At 29.0% G+C, this 18,908-nt stretch overlaps 1 protein-coding gene across 2 annotated transcripts in view; it reads left to right on the top strand.

Moving 5' to 3' along the window:
- The window catches only part of futsch, a 166,239-nt gene that overhangs the window by 85,095 nt on the left and 62,236 nt on the right, over positions 1-18,908 (top strand). For both annotated transcript variants that reach the window (XM_070110671.1, XM_070110670.1), the window contains exon 2: positions 10,131-10,229. In XM_070110671.1, the coding sequence (XP_069966772.1) occupies positions 10,131-10,229 (99 nt within the window). The remainder of the gene's footprint in view (positions 1-10,130; positions 10,230-18,908) is intronic.

Here is an 18,908-nt window from a genome sequence, read left to right as displayed (position 1 = left end):
TCCCCATATAACGGTACTGTTAAAAACTACTAAAAGCGCGAAAAATCAAGCACTAAACACGCCAGAGACATTAAATTTTATCTTTGGGATGGTATGAGATGACTGTATAGGAACCGCGTTCAAAATTAGACAGTGGGCGTGGCACAGCCCACTTTTAGGTGAAAACCCATATCTTGGGATCTGCTTAACCGATTTCAACCAAATTCGGTGCATAACATTCTTCTCATATTTCTATGTTATAGTGCGCAAATGGGCGAAATCGGACTACAACCACGCCTACTTCCCATATAACACCATTTTAAATTCCATCTGATTCTTACACTTTCCACTATGCATATCAAGCAACAATGATTATATCGGGGTAAAACTTTGCGTGAATAATACCTTTAAAGTATGCCACCTTGTGGCCAAAAATTGTCTAAATCGAACCAAAACTGTTCAAACCCCTAAGTACTAAATATGTGGACCCCAGTGCCTATAGTTGACCTTCTACCGAAAATATCAGCCAATCCACAAAGAAATCTCAAACGAGTATACCATTTGACTTTGCGAGAGTATAAAATGTTCGGTTACATCCGAACTTAGCCCTTCCTTACTTGTTTAATTTGGTATTTTAAAAGCAATTTATATTTTTTCGATTAGTGGCATTTTGTGGGCGTGGCAATGTTCCGATTTCACCAAACTGCAAGACCTGCATTCTCAGTGCATTACTGGTGCAATATTTCATTATTCAAGACGTACAGTCATACGAAAATTAATTAATTCCTTCACGCTTTTAAATTTTCAAAATTTTCGTTTTTCAATTTATTCGCGTATTTTTCTTACAGGTACGCTTTTTCCATTCCAAGAAATGTTTACCTATCTAGGTTCTATGAAATATTTGAAATTCACACTCCTATTGTAGTTCCCTGTAAAGGGGTTGTTGCGCATGTAACAATAATCAGCTCAGAATGAGGATTAAATGTTGCTCGTGTTTGCACATACTACACATGTGTGTGTATGCGTCTGTTGTTTACATGAGTTTCATTATGTGTTTGCATATGCAACGATTTAACTTAATTGAAAAGTTTTACGGTTGTCACAAGCAGGCAGCGCTTTTCTTAAGTATGTATGTGTGTGAATGCATAGTTTTTGTTGTTGTATACATATCACTGATTTTACAAATTAACTGCTAATGAGGTTATTTGCAATTCGTAGGAATTGTTGTTTATAGATGTCAAACAAAACTTTATTAACGTATATAAAATTGTGAGGTTATAAGTAAGCTTGTGTGAATACACACACACATACATACATACATATAAGCAAAATATATTTACAAACCGGCTACATAGAGTAAAAATGAGAGCATGAAGTTAAATAATGTTGTAAAAAATGTATATTTATAGTTATAAAAAATTAACAGTAATTTGAAACTGAGCATATAAGCTATTGCTCGAAAAATAGAAATCGCTTTTCACTTTTTTATTTAACATAACTTTTTTAGTCACGGCAGTAGGTTTCTTTCAAAAGATTTAAAACTTTTTATATTGGAAATCAGCTGGCAACGCCATAAAATATATTTTCTTCTTATTCTATTTTCAAATAAATTTTAAATAATAATCTAAATTCGCATTCGTATTACATGTTTTCGTAGTTTTAGATTAATGCGTAATTAAAAATTTCAAAAGTGTGGCAGCCCTTACAATTTATTTTCAAACTCGTATAACGAAAGCATCCAAAACCTTATGTATTCACCATATTATGAATTCACAATTTATTACTTACATTCAAACAAGTTTCGTATAAAATTAGATGGAAACATCTTACAGTAATTTTTTTTTTTTTTATAAATGTGGCAATATAATATTTAACACATATTTTCTATACTTTTATATTTTCGTTAATGTTAACTGCATTTGTACTTTACATTTAAAATATAGTGGCAACTCTTAACATATTATAAGCAAACTTGTTTTTTTTTCATATACAAGTTCAATATAAGTGGCAACATCTAAAATTGTATTTTTAAAACTAAAAATGAAGAAAAAAGTTAAATTATTTTTTTAATCGAAATATTTTGGTTATATGTATTTCTATGTCATAAACAAGTTTTTAATTAAATACATGTGGCAACCTTTGAAAATTTGTTTAATGTAAATGATCGAAAATTATATGAAAATGTTTTTATTTTTATTTTTTTGCATTCGTACTTTACATTTAAAAGATAGTGGCAACGCTTAACATATTATATGCAAACTTGTATTCTTCATTTCATATAAAATGTGCCAACTTTTGACTATTTGTTTAATGCCAATGATCAAAAATTATATGAAAATTTTCAAGTTTTTTTTTAATTTTTATATAAAAAAGTTATAAGCAATCTTTAACTAAATACATGTGGCAAGTATTGGTAATTTGTTAAATGCTCTTAAATTAAAATTAAATAAACATTTTGTAATTCTTTCTTTTATTGAAATCCTTCTATATTGAATATATATGATATTATTAACCCTTTCTTTATTAAATTCTAGTGACAACCTTTCTATTTTTTTTTTCATTTCCCCAAATAAAATTTTTGTTATTTTTTAATATACATGCATACATTTCTTTACATCTTTATATCAAGTATATGTGGCAACCATTTTTAATAATTTTTTTATTTCTCTATAAATATGATTATATTATCTATCAATATTATTATTTTTATTATTGATTTATACTAAGTTAATTATATATTTCTTAAGCAAGAATTTAAATAATAATTAATAATCAGTTAAATACATCTGGCAAAATTTTTTTTTTAATTTTTTAGCACACTAATTTCTTTTTTCTTATATTTTCAGTATTCAATTAACTATGTACAAGTTATGTCTATAATCTCACCGAATTGTATAAGTTTCATCGAGATTTTCTTTAGAAATTCTTATTATATCTGGCAGTATTCCTGTGATTTTTTTTTCACATATTAGTAATTTGTTTTTTGTTTTAATTTTTGCTTAAATCTATGTCTCTAGATTATACATATTATAGATTTTTTCTGTATGTTAGTGACAATTTCTTAACATGTGGGAACATTCTTTGTTTTTGTTTTATTTTTTAGTTTTTTTATCCTCAAAAACGCTTTTTACAGTTTGAAATTTTGTGCTAGAAACTTTTTTTTTGCAAATATCATAATGTTACTTTTTGCCTTGTGTTGTGCCTAAGACTTTACGTGCTTCTAAAGATAAGAAAAGCAGAAACGAAATAAATTCGACAGCATCGCATATAACCACTCGCCATAACTTTATACTAGTGTGTCTGTGTGTATATTCACTTTTCTCTCAAATATATTAAATTTTAAAATGCTTTTAAGCAACACTCGGAAATTGGCTGGCGAAAAAAATTGGAAAAAATAGAAAATTGTTAAGAAACTTAAAAACAAAAAAATGAAAAACCAATTACAAAATGAAAAAAAAAATTATTTAAATATAATAATTTCTTTTATTTTTGAGAGCAATTTAAAAGAAAATTCAAAAAAAAAATTTCCCAAAATTTTGAAAAAGAATAGATATAAAAGATAAATTTCCAAAAAATATTAAAAGGAAAACTTTGGTAAACGCATAAAAAAATCAAAAAGAAAAAAATATATAAAAAACAGCTTGCAAGAATAAGAGCCGGAGAAATACTTCAGAGGTGGGCAAAACTTTATACTAAGAAATGTAGCGAAAAGGTTCAACTTAATTGCTCAACGAAATGGTGAATGGATTACAAATAAATTTAGTAGAATATTAACTTATTTTGCAGGTCATGGACTCACTCACTAAAGTCAGTCAAAGGTTTAAAAATCGTGAATATCAAATATATGGGGGCTAAGACAAGTTTTCGCCTGATTTTATCTATTTTAGGCACACTTAATTCGATTCAACACATTTTTGACACAAGGATATATTATTATCAAAAAGACATTTTCACCGAATTTTAATTATATATCATTTAGATTGGAGATATATACATGAAACTTATTAGGGGCGGGGCCACATTTTATTAAGATATCTCAATTTTTACTCAACGGATGGACAGACAGTCACTCGGAAGTCAACTCGTCTCGTCATCCTGATCGTTCTTTATATATAAATAACTTCATATCCATTTCGATTAGCTTTAAATGATACAAACAACCGTTAGGTGAACAAATCTATTATACTCTGTAGCAACATGTTGCAAGAGTTTAAAAAGACACATTAGTATTGGCAGAAGAACAATGCGCACCAAAAGTTGCAGCAACCTGTTTTCCTTATTTGATCTGTTATGGATGTAAGTTTGTATGTATTTACAATATATATGTACATGTGTTTCTTTGTATGTGCTTTGGGCGCCGGCTAGGCGCTTTTCAGGATACAAATGAAGCCACTCAGCCAAAAGCAGACAAGGCAAGTGTATACACTTCAAGCGCGCAAAGGAGAGGAGAGGGGTGTGTGGATTTACATAGAAAAGCATGTCAGTGCAGGCGTCTGTTATGAATAATGTATGCTTAACTGTATTGTTGCGCTGTTTGCTTATACGTAGACGACCTTATACATGTGTGTGTGCCAAAGGAGCTGAGCCAGCAAGCTGAAATAATACACAATAGTTACACATATACACACATATATACATAATATATTGTATTTTTATAACAAAATACATAAAAATAAACGAAAAAAATTTGCGCTTGAGTCAAGTCCAGTAGAGTTACAAATAGCATACAACAAAAACTTCTAGAAGACAACAAATCATGCTGACGGCGTTCTAACAAATAATGCAACAACAAAATGGATGAGCATGCGTTGTCGTGCGCAGACTTTTTTCCACTACCACAATAAGCAGACAGCGGTATAGTTAGCCTAAATGTAGGCAACAAAAAGCAAGGCACAAGGGCGTGTAGTCTGCGCGCTGATAAAACATAGTTCGGATATTTGTTGGCGGCGCTGTTACTGGGTTGGTCTAAACTACATATGGCATGATACAGCTAAAAAATAGCAATTGAGTCTCGCAGTTGGAGACAAAGCTAGCGTGCATAAGAAATATTTTGGAAATATAGACACCAGCAACGCCTTACTTTTGAAAAAAAAAACATTCTGTTATGTAAAAAAATGATATATTTGTTGTAAGCCAATTATTTTAAACACACATTATGATCTAATTTTTTATTTTATGAGTTAGCTGGTAAGTTAATTTTGTAAGAATGCACAAGTAACGCAACTGGCAATCCAATTTGTACCGGAAGTGGATGTACATAGAAGTCTGATATGTTTACCGCCAAGAAATTAGTCAATATGAGTCCAATACTGATATTTACAGCTACTAACCACCAATACAGCTGACAGAAAGCTCGTAAACCAATACACAAAATTTGGCGATTTAAAAATAGCTATTTTTGAATAGATCAGTAATATGGATCAGAAAATAGTTTAGGGATCTCCAAATATTTTGTATAGAAACTATAAATGATTTTTTAAGCACTCAATGTCTAGATCAATTGACATTTGTTTAATATTTTACCAAGCAATGATACAACAGCCCTCCATACATTATATTGTATAATTGTATTTGATGAAATTCTCTAAATATCAATCAGTCAGTATTTACCACAAAATATATGGCGATTATATAAAAAATTTACTATAATATAATCACCTGAAAAGTTATATATTAATAGAAAGAAATAGAAACAACAACATTGCTGAAATTTGAAGAACTTGCTTGTTCTGCGGTGCGTATGAGTAACCTTCTACTTCGCTAATAATATGTATACTGTAGCTAATACAAATGAATCACTCATACGCAGTGTCGCACTGGAAATTGAACGCTGTTATACATAAAAATTTTAAAACAGAAAAACTATAAAATACTTTTTTGTGCTTCTCGAAAATATGTGTGGATTTACCATGTCCGTCTGTCCGTCCGTCTGCCAGTATATCTCTCATTTTTTGAGATATCGATCTGAAATTTCACACATGTCCTTTTCTATCCAATAAGCTGCTCATTTGTCAGAACCGGCGATATCTGACCACTATAGCTTATAGCCTTTTGCATAAAAAATACGGTTGTATACATTTGTACGCTGCGTAATAATGGTACTTACATAAAGACTTTCGCTAAACTTTTGATTTTTTTCACGATCGAAAAAATTTTGTATAATAATTATTTTTATTGCAAAAAGTAGAATTTTGAAGAAAATAATTTTCTATAATAATAATTTTTATTGAAATAAGTAGAATTTTAATAAAAACTACATTAAATAATAAAAATTATTAATGACAAAGTAGAGTTTAAAGAAATGATTTTATGCCAATAATTTTGAATGAATAAAATATAGTATTTAAAAAGAAAAATATTTTTAAAATAAGAAATTTTAATTAAAAAAGTAGAATTTTAAAGAAAAAAATGTTTAAAAATTATAATTTTCAATGAAAAAAATAGAATTTTAGAGGAAAAAATTTATATATTTTAATTATTATTATAAATTTATCAGTGAGTAGAATTTTAAAGAAAAAATACTAAAAGAATAATAATTTTTAAGGAAAAAAGTACAATTTTAAACAAAAATATTTCACTTTTTGTATAAAAATATATATTTATTTGTACAGCTGCTTTTTGTATTTTCTTCAAGAATTCAAATTCTGTAAAACAATTTTTTACTATTTTTTTAAATCAAACAATATTTTTTTCCGGAGAAAAATTAAATGAAAAGCCTGGCAGCGACCAACATAAACTATTTCAAACAATATTTAATTTTTATGCGTGTATGAAATGCTAACAAAAACACAAATTGTAACTTGTGCAGTTGTCTTTTTTTAGTTATTTGTTTATTTATTGCAATATAATTGCTCTGTGCGCTCATGCTGTCATTTAAATTCAATAAAAACTTTTTTAAATTCTGGGTGATTCTTTTTTAAAAAATAATGTTGCTAGGTATGTCTATAATATAATTTTTAATTTGTTCATGTGCGTATTTAATTGCGCACACGCAACTGGCAACACATTTCGCATTTTATTTTGTTGTGTGCCATTTGCCATTGTATGACTGCTTACAAAACTACACACACAAGTATGCACAGCAGTATTATTATAAAGTATTTCTTGATTGTTCGCATTGTTGCTGCAGTTGTGTGCGCACAATTTACCCTCTGCATCTGCGCATATTTGCGAATGCTATTACACTCATTGTAGCAACATTTATTGTTATTACTGCAAACGCACCCCCTGCCTACGCCACCTGCGCCGCATTCACGGCAGAGCAACGGCGAAAGTGCTCATCAGCGCCACACTTAGGTCTGCAGTTAGAATATTCACTGTTTTATTGTCTCCTTTTTTTTGTGTATGCGTGTATTTTGTTATTTATTTAGTCGCTTTTCTATTAATATTTTATAAATGGATGTTTTTGCATTTATATGCGCTTTGTTTGCCGTTTTGTGGCAGTAGTGTTTGTATATATTGCTTTTATGCTATAATTAGAATTTATGGTTGGTCTTTTTGTTGTGAAAGCGATGACGTAATTATACTTGTGTTAGAAAAGTTAAGTTTTTTAAGTTTAAATTGCGCTTCGGAAACTTTATACAATTTTCATTGGCCCTATGTCGATCTAGGCATTAATATCTGTGTGTGTTATTGCCCAAATAGTGAAAATAAAATAAAAAAATTAATGTAAATAATTATATTTTTTAGTCAAATTTATTAAAAATGTCTTTAATTTAATTATCCCACTTTAGTGGTATGTATTGAGAGCACAAGAAGTGATACGCTGCGTATGAGCAACATTTAATTCTATGCCTAGTTCTCATCAGAAAATTATAACTCATACGCAGTGACATTTTTTGGACATCAATTCTAAACATAGACACAGATGCGACCTAAATCTACTTGAGGACGGAATTATGGCCTCTATATTAAGAACGTTTATACGTCAAGAGCAAATATATGAGTTTTGAGTTCAGTTATAGAAAACTTACTTTTATCTTAAAGATAATGGTAAAAGTATATATTTTTTTTCGCATTTATTTTATAAACATTTTTTATGTAATGAAATGTAGATGAGTATTTTTGTGTACCGATAATTTATGAACAGGCCTCGATATATGGCAAACTAATGTGTTTGCAATCAATTTTTCGAAATAGGAGATTGAAACACTATTCCACAATTTTTTTCGTTTTCTGAAATATTTTATATGTGTTACAATATGTTTCATTGGAAAGAAATAAATTATATAATATTTAATTTTTTTAAATAGGTGGTTACTCTGTTTCACAAATTTTGTTTTATCAAAACCGTTTGATGAAACAAAAAATAATAATTATATTTAAATTTAAGAATTTTAATTTCTTGGAAATAGCTGGTAACCCTGTCCTACAACTTTTTATGAAATACCTTTTATTTAATAAACATATGGCATCATTTGATGGAAAAGAGATTTGAGCATGGTTAATTTTCTTTGATTGTGGTAACTCTATAATTATATATAACATATATTTATATATATTTTTTATATATCGCCCTTTTTGTATACATGCTATTTTATACATTAGAATGCTACAATCTTATGTGGAGCCAAATATTTTTTGCTACAATTACAATTTAGCTGACGACAAAGTTTTGTTTAAGCCTAGGCATTTTGCAATTAATTTTTTTTTAGTGTTCATATTGTAGTGCTCGATTTGAGGGAGATACGACATAGCTTATGAAAGTGTGGCAACTCTGTATAATATACCTATATTTTTAATTTATCAATTCTGAAATACATTTTTCAAATGGGAGTAGCTTTCCAATAGTAATTATTTTTATATTATAGTAATATTTTTACCACCAATTCTATGTATCATACAGGTGGCAGCTCTCAAAAATATATTCAAAATGCTTTAATGTAATTGAGCTATTTTTTAAAACGTAAATAAAAATGGTAACTTCTAAAACGAACTGGTTGTCTGAAAGACAGCACTCTTGTGAAGTACTGTGCGTATGCGTAACATTCTGATTAAGTGTAATACCTCCTACAGTTTTTGGTAGCTCATACGTTGTGTCGTACTTAGTAATTTCAGCAAACAAGACTAAATTATAAAATTCTTTCACTTTCAATCTTTCGACAGTATATTTTCTATGATTTTATTTTAAAAGTTGGCAATGGCTGTCAGGTATTTCGTCCTCATGCATATTAAGAAGCAGCGCTTTTGTACGTTTCTAATTTAAAAAAATTTTCAAAACGGTTACTGTAATGACACCTTCAACGTACCTCCAACCACATACTTGTTTATTTTGGATCTTTTCATTATATTCCTTTGAAATTTTCTTAGTATCCAAGCAGTAAATGTGTTTGGTAGCTAATTTCCGTTTGACGTTACCACGTATCTCGTGACACTTGACTGACGGCTGCCAAAAAATTTTAAAATTTCTTATAATAATATTACTCATAATTTATATTTATTTCAATTTAAATTTATTCACAGTTCCGACTAACAACGTAAGCCATCAACTATACCACATGCAACATAAACTACCTAACTAATAAATAACAGTTTCGACATGCAAAAGGAGGGTTATTAGTTGCAGCATGTCTGCATACAAAATACCAAAATAACAAAAATCAAAAAGAAAGCAGAGCGACTTTACTTTTGCCTTTTTCCGCACACAAATTTCGTCAAACAAAAATATGCATTATTTCACTTTGCTTTGTTTCAGCCGTTGCTATTCTGTGCGCCAACAGCAAAGTTTTTTCATTAAAAGATACTTGCCTGTCTTGACAGTCATCTATACGAAAACTTGTGCTGCCAAATTGCAAGCAGTAAAATTTTACGTATTTCCTATCCCTCCAATTTGTTGTACAAATGTCTAACAATTTTTTTCTTTTTTGTGGCAGCTAGGTTTTAATAAAAGTTTTTACATATTTCTACAACTAATTTATCCTTTTTTTTCCATAGTTGCTACCCTAACAGTTTTCACTTTGGGAAAAAAATTTACTTTCAATTCAGTAATATTGCAACTACAAATAACTGCTTCGAAACATAGTAGACATGTTTTTTTATATATAATATTTTTACCGTTATCTACTTCTACTATTGCATGTGTTTTTGTTGTTTAAAGCTGTATTTTTTTGAGACATTCAAATAAGGATTGTTTTTTTCCTTTTTCATTTCAGGTTTCCTCTCATGGGACGTCGGTGATTGTCACGTCGATTTGGAGGAGGAATTGAATACGATCACGCAACACGCACCCGAGGGAGAGGAAGCTCGTCACGGTAAGTCTGATTTACTTAGGTAGCCTACACATGAAAAAATTTTGAAGAAAGGCAATTTAATTTTAAAAAAATAGTACTAGAACAATTATTTTTTTTTTATTTTGTATTAAGTATTTATTATTATAAATTTCTTGATTTCAAAAAACCAGTTTAGCAAAACAGTTTCGGAACATCAATTAAAGAATTAAACACTTATACCATAACAATTGCGTATGAACTCAGGTTCACCAGAGCGTATGAGATATCAATGCGAAGAAAAACACTGAAAATGTTGCTCATACGCATTGTATTATATTAGATACTTAGTACTATATAATATTGAAATACTACCTGTTGGTATCCAGTATTGAATGATTTTTTTTTTTTCTTCGTGCAGAAATTAATATCAAAATGGTCATTTTAGGCTAGTACAGTGGTTAAGAAGACAATGTTGCTTTTTTCGGTTTAATATTGCTTCAAAATGTGTTTAGATTTTAAACTAAACTTATTAGAGCTAAAAGTTTTCATAACAAAAAAATTATTTTCATATTGAAAATTCCCTAAAAGTGAAATTTTCAAACGGAATTGAAATTTTAAGGTGCTTGCACACTAAATATGTTATAAAAATTGTTCTTAGCAAATTAATAACAATAAAAAAAAGCAAAAATGTTAAAAAAAAAATTTAAATAAATATTGAAAATATTTATTTATTAATGCAGCTAATTAGCATATATAAAATATAGTTCAACAAAATATTGAACTATAATGCCAAATTTGCGAAATTCTATAATGTTCTACATGTTGTTTTAATCTAAAATTTATTTTTTCGTTTCCCAGGAGACTTTAGTAATAGTTGTTTTAAATTAAAAGATATGAACAAATAAAAAATATATAATAAATACCTAAAACTTTATATATACAAAAAGATATAAAAGTAAAAAATTCGCTTATGAGACACTCAGTTGTGCCGAATATATTATCTACTTATACCCACATGAGTATATAATTTGAGCTAAAGTGCACACTCTTCAGCTGAAATTACATCATAAGAGTTATATTCATCACTAACACTCACTTGCCTCCACCAACACGCGGTTTTATGTACACTCTTCACCAGCAATGCTTACATATCGGTGCTTCATAGCCTAAACTGCCTGCATACGTCGACACATTTTAACATTTTAATTTGTTTAATTTTTTTATATTTTATTATAATTTATTCTCTTATATTTTGAACATTTTTTAATGTTGTCATATATTTTTTAAAATTTTTATTTTATATTTTTTAAGACTTTTCGTCTTATTCGTTGATATTTTTGAGCTTTTTTAATGTTGTCATATATATTTTTTTAATTTTTATTTTTAAAATTTTTATTTTCTATTTTATTTTATATATTTCTTTAATTTTTATATCGTTTTAATTTTTTCGTAAAAGTTTTCTTTTAGGTTTTAATTTTATTGCGCTTTTAATACATGCCATAAAAATGTTTTTGAACTCTGTTGACACTTTTAATCCGAGCGTAACGCGAGAATTTCCACCAAATGCGCGCATTTGACGCTGTGCAAATGTAGATGTAAATATATACTATAGTATTCCACAAGCATACAGCTTGCTCTACACCTGCTGACTGCTCGTGCAGTTATATGCGAGTGGCCCCCTGAACCCATACTACAGTTTTGTACATTGAACGTGCTTGACCAAGGGCTTAAATAGTAATCGCATACTTTTTCATGCATACATTTATGTTTGCATGCATGTGTTTGTGTGCGCATTATGCCATTTCATTTCTCATATATTCATGCTTTTCCATTTTCTGAAATTTTTTTCACATTTACCTACATGTTTCCGCACCTTTTCCATTACTACAACGTGCCTTTATTACAATTTACTATCAACCCTTGTTCCTCACAATGCCGTTTTCTCATTTTCTCCACTTCCTATTTGTAATATATATTTCGCTGAAACACACTTTTTATGCTTCTAGGAAATTTCATTCAATTTTTTTTTTTTGTTAATCTTTTTTCTTGTTTTTCACTTCACATTACTTGGCTCATAATAAAATTAAAATTACCACAGCGTAAATAGTTGGCAAGCCAATATGCCTGAGTGACCAGGTGGAAGGCATTAAAAAGCATGTCCGTGCGCATGTATGTGCGTCTGAGTGCATATTTTCATATATTTAGTTTTCGAATGTGTATGCTTTTATGGTTATATGGTATAAGTAAAGCATAAGCACAGGTACCAGCGCACTTGAAAAGTATACACACATATTTAGACCATTACAAACCCACACATGGCACTTGAATGACTCTTGATGGCTGACGTGACTCAGCCAGAAATAACTTTTCTTTTACTGCAGTTTTTTGGGCCAAACTAATAAAAATCGCGTAAATTTTTCATATAACCCAGATTTATAGAGATATAAGGATAGTGGAATTCTCTCGAGCATATAGAAATTATTAAAGAAGTAACATCAAAAAATTATCATTTATTTGTCATATATTCAGGCCAGATCAAGTCTTGCGACTTTTGTGAATTTCTTGGAACCTTTTTCTATCATAATTTATATAAGGTCTCTAATAATTCGTAATTATATCTTTATATATATATACATGTAAATATGTCATATACATGTATATGGCAGATACTTAACTAAGAAATTTCAATATTATAATTCGATTCCGAGGTTAAATAACTTGCCTCCAAAATTGTGATTATTTCCGAACAGCAACATTTCCACATTGAAATTACAACACGAACCCTGAAACTATCTTCCGAGTGAAGAATAATCTGTTTATAGTTTTGATGATGAACTGTTTCGAAATCACAAGCCACTTAGTGGTTACCGCCCTTCCAATATGTAACGGAAAGTATCTTTAGTCGTTAGAAATATTACAAACAATTTAAATATCAAATTTTAGTAAACTTAAGTATAATAGAATTGTAGACGAGAGAAAGAGAGAGAGTAGAATAATTCTGAAACCAGAGTAACTACGATAGATGTCGCCATGGTTCAACCAGTTCAATTATGCACAAAAGGTATAATAACCAAAAAAAATACTAGTCTTTCTAATATTTAAACTTCTTACATAGACCAATTTTTAAACTGCAGCTCAAGTATTGAATACTTCATACAAGAACTGTTTCCGGCTGGAAAGACACCAGGAATCGTTCTAAAAAGCTTTAAATAATTCCAAAGTTGAACCTGAATGTTTTAAAATAAAATACGAAACTACTTCCGAGCATCTTTTTCCCTTTAATAGAAACCATTTCACTTAAATGCAGCGATATTACTATTTTTAAATAAAAAAAATTTATTTTTACTTTAAAAACAATTTAAAAAAAATTAAATCTTAAAAATTATTTTAAAAATATAAAAAAATTTCAAACGACGGCTGAAAACGAGCTATCTGATATGTTGCGAAAATACTTTTCACACTAATATTTGTTAAAAAAATGTATTACAAAAAAACATGAATTCAAATAAAAGTTAAGAAAACTTATGTTATAACAACAACATACTATTCACAACTAATTTATATAAAAAAAATTATTAAAAAAAACTATTCAAATAGAAAACTATTCTTATAGATTAAACAAAATAAAATTTAAAAAAAATTGGAATAAAAATTTAGAAAATATTTATAGTGTACTAAAAACATGTATTAATTAAAACGAAAATGCCATCTACAACTAGAATTCGGTAAAAAAAAAACTATTTTGTAAAATATATATAAACGTTTTTGAAAAACTTTATCAAAGTTAAAAAGAAAATTTATTTACTTTAAAATTTCAATATAATTAATTTTCCTAAAACTATTAATAATTAAAATTTTAAAAATTAAAAGACACCATGAACTAATTTTATATAAAGAAAATGCTTTGAAAACTATATTTAATTTAGAAAAACATAGTTTTCAAAAAAATTATAAATTTGAAAAATATTTTTAAAACCAAAAATCAGCATACAATTTTTCTATACAACGTTAATTAAAGAAATTAATTCAAGTTTTCAATAGCATTTTCTTGAAATTTATATAGTAAAGTTTTATGCTGTTTTTGGATTTTTAAAATGTTTTGTAATTTAAAATTTTTCCAAAATTAAGTTTTTAATTAATTAGAAAAATGTTTTGAAATTAAAATTTTTTTAATTAGTTTGAAGATTTTTATGTTGTTTTTAATTGTAAATTTTTCTCGAAATTTATAGTTTTTTGAAAACTAATTTTTTAAATTATATATAGATTTAAAATTTTGTATAACGTTTCTCAAATGTTGTATAGAAAAATTGTATGCTGATTTTTGGTTTTAAAAATATTTTTCAAATTTAGAATTTTTTTGAAAACTATGTTATATAAAATTATTAATAGTTTTGGGAAAATTAATTATATGAATTTCAAAAATTCTCTAAATCGAAAACGAGTATGAAATTCTTCTTTAAAATTTGCAAAGAAAATGCAATATGCAATTAGTTCAAAGCTTTAATTTTCAAAAAACTATAAATTTTAATAATAATTTAAAAATATAAAATAAAAAAAAAATTCAATTTCATACTTGACCTTCAAGCTGCTGCTGAAAAAATGTCGAGGCAATTAAATGCTTTTATGAAACCATTTGAACCACAAGCAATTTAGTATTTTCTTTATTTAATGAGCGCTTGCTGTGTGTATGTGACATATAATTTGAGCCACCTTGACTTAATGGCATTTGCACCTGCACTTAGAAACAAAATACGGCGTGCTTATGCAAGCTTTTGGCATTATGGCATTTAAATGAGTTTAGCCCAACAACCAAAAAAGGGAGCAACAACAATAAAAACAACAATAACGAACGCAGGATGTCAGCTAAACTACCGGCTGACTGGATAGTTGGTTGGAGAGCAGGTTTTTATTTTATTTTATTTTTTATTTATATTTCTTTTTCTGCTCCTACTCTTTCTCTTAATTATATTTTATTATATTTTTTTTTTAATTTTTATACTATTTTTGTCATGCAAAAAAATGCTTGGCATGTGTGTGACATGCTAATAAGGCCAGCACTTGTGCTACTCGTTAGCCCTTTCGCGTGCGTTAATGCAGTTGTATATTTGTACACAAGTATATATATATGTGTGCGTTTACATAATATGTCAAACTAGCGCTTACTCAGCCACACACACATACACATGTGCATCGAAAATTATGCGGCGCACGTGAAAAATTCGTGCAAATAGTGGCATGCCACACGCATACTAATACATTTTCGTTGCATTCTTCGCATGCCAAAAATTGCCGTGTGCGTTTACGGTCGCAAAATTATAATTACTTCATTTAACGCTTGGCATATGTTGAACTTTTTCGGAGAAATATATAAAAACTGCACACACACATATAAAAGGGTTTCCAATTTCACATTTTCCAACTATCCGCTGACATATAATTTCCTTTTTTCACATAATCGCTTTTGCTTGCCACACTCATTCAAATTTTTTTCCCGTGTTTAGCCAACACTAAAGCGCCACTTGCCTTCAGGTTGCGCACTCGTGCTTGAAAGGCGCAAATTTAATTTATTTTTATCGCCAAGTTATTCTTTTTCGGCTTACTCTTCACATGTAAATACATATTTTGGCAATCCCACCTAAACACACATCTTTTACATACATATGTACGAGTATTTTGTCTTCTCATCGCTCTATTTCTATCATAATATTTAAGCGACTTTTACTAGCATTTCCATTTGCCTAAGTGTGCTTCAGTTTAGCTACAGAAATGTTTGCTCACAGCACTTAAGCTTTGAAGTTCATATGCACTTGCACTTAAAAGCACAAGCGCTCGAGCTTAAAGCGCCGAAAATATGCATTTTTTGAAAGGAATAAGAAGCGGTATGTTTAAATGAGGTAGACGTAATGAAAGGCGTTCTTTCGAAGGCACAGTTAGAATTGGAAAACAAGAACCTTAGAAAACTAGCAGATACTTATTTTCGAAAGCTTTAAACTTCTCAAATTACGTTACAGAGCGACACACGTTCCATAAAAAAGGTAGTTCTCCCAAAGGGACACAAAAGAGAAATAAAAGTAAGACTGTAACACAACTAAGGAAAAACCTATAGCTCACTGACAAATAAAAATTATCCGAAAGCTTTGTAGATCAGCACATATAGAAATATGTATACCATAACGTTCTCATAAGCTCTTCATCCATATGTTGGCTTGTGATTTCGCTAATTTTGGTTTTCAGATTCCTAAGAAACCGGGAGACACTCATTTAGCAGGTAAAATGATTTTTTGCCTACGTTAGAATACTAATTACCAAGGCGAGATTGTACTAACCAATTTTCTAACCAAAACTGATCAATTTATCTCCTAACCTAACTTACCTTATACCTGCAACCTTTATAAGTGCCGTTAGTTTCTTAATCATGCTGTAAACATTAGTTTATCTTAACAATCTTACTGAGTTTACTTTTTTTAAGAGGTGGCAACTCTATTGCAAAATACACATTTTTAACCGCATACTTTCATACGGTTTTTCGTATTGTCTAAGTAACAAATAATATTACATAACATCTTTTAGTTACAATTTTAATTAGGTGGCAACCTTCTAACACTTTCAAATTAAATAAATATCAATAGAAAAATAAATAAAAATTTGCATAAATTCAAAACGGTACAATCTTCACTCTCTTAGTATACTAACAGACCAATTGTCACAAAATTGTGTTGCGCAACAAAATTCCGTCACAATTCATCTGTTATTAAAAAGAAAAATTCGCTTACAGCATTCAGTTATACTTAAAACTAGTCTATAAAAAAGTGACCTCACTATATTTTGAGTGACCTCAGTATATTTTTATAACTAAATATTCAAAAAATGATGCTTCTGTCAGCATTTTGAGAAGCCCTGTAAGAAAATTTAATTAAAATAAATCAATAAGCCTTCATGTAGTAGCTATTAAAGATTCAAAAGTGCGTAAATGAGAAAGTGCAAATTTCATTTAGTAATGTTGGAATCTGACAGTAAGTAAAGCATGCAAAAAATTTTTGAATTCGAAATGAACTTCACCGATACTATCTTCTTATACTACATATAAGATTTTGAGTACTAGTACTAGCAGTCTAAATCAACAATATTTAAATAAAAAAATTTTGTTTAATAACAAATTTAGTTGTATCAACTGTTTTGATATCTAACAAAAGCAAACTTGAACAGAAAAGTAATTTCTTTGAAATGTTTCCAGCTAAAAAAAATGTTTAAAGTATAGTAATTTAATAGGAAATATTTGCTAACGAATTTTAAATTGGACTCAATAAAAAATATGTAAGTATATTTCAATATAAAAGCCAACCCTGTCATCTAAACCAATATTTTTTAATTCTATTTATTTAACAAAGGTGGTGCCCAATAAAAAATATATGTTAAAAGTAATCATTGCACGAAGCGAAGTAAAGTGTGAGAAAAAAGTACTCTCCTCTGCACTCCTCTGCAAGCTACTACGCAATAACTTTTCACACATTCGTATGAAAAAATCTCTTCAATATCGCCACTTAATTCTACACTAACTGAATTTCCACGTAAACTCATTTACACAACTGGCATTGTCAAGCAGAGGCAATCATGCAAAATATTGTCTTGCAGTACTCGCAGGCAAGAAAATTTTAAACAACAACTAACTCGCTCAATAAGTTCAATTTGTATGCAATCAACGTAACGTTTGTCCTTGCGCCAAGCACACAACAACAACACTGAACAAACAGGCAAAGTCTGAGTACTGCGGAAGCATACCTACAGGCGCACATGCGTGTCCGGCTTGGTTGTTTGCACACATGTTTAGCAGCGCTGCTGAGGGTTTACATGTAAATGCTATTGACATTTAACGCATCAAAGAATGCCAATAATGGACACGCACAACAACAAGAACAGTGTGTGGGAAATGCATGTGGACCAGTGTACAAAGGCGAGTGTGTGCTTGCAGTGGGTCAGAGTGTATTTATAAAAATATATGCTTTCGAAAAGCAAGCAGAAATTCCATATAAAGTTGTTGGTATATTAAACAATTTTTTTTTTGTTCAACACTAGTGCCGCCGACTGTAGTAAAATTCTGAAATTGATTTACAATGCAAATTTATGGCAATGTAAAAATAAAAATAAATTTTATACACACAATATATGTATATAACTGTAAATATGTACATACAAGTATATACACTTGTATATATACATAGTAAGTTGTTCAGCTTTATACTTGTTGGCGTGCGTTAACAACTTAAATGTTTTACATGCATTATGCATACGCATTGACAACACTGCTGCTAACAAGCGTCTGCCTGTTGTTTATGTATGCAAACAGCTGTTGGCAAACAATTGTCAATAATAAGGACACTGTTGAGGAGCACAGTACTGCTTATGTGAGTATTATGCAAAATAAAAGCTGCTAAGGGCTAAGTGCTGACAGATTTAACAAATAGTCCACTTATGTAAATAAAATAATTTAAAAAAAATTGTTTTTAAGCGCATTTCAAATATAATACTGATGAGTTTTTAAAATTTTGTGCATATATATAAAAAAAAGAGTTGCCACAGCTTTCTAATAAAGAATAATATTTTTTATAAATTTGATAATACCATATTATTTCGTACCCAAAAAAATATAAATTTAATAGAAAAAAAAACTTTGATAGGGTTGCCACCTGAACAAAATTTAAAAAATTATAAATTTTGTTATAA

Source organism: Bactrocera oleae, chromosome 5, assembly GCF_042242935.1.
Source record: "Bactrocera oleae isolate idBacOlea1 chromosome 5, idBacOlea1, whole genome shotgun sequence".
NCBI classification, from domain to species: domain Eukaryota; kingdom Metazoa; phylum Arthropoda; class Insecta; order Diptera; family Tephritidae; genus Bactrocera; species Bactrocera oleae.
The sequence above is the reverse complement of the archived record's forward strand: the minus strand, read 5'-3'. Positions and strand labels throughout refer to the sequence as shown.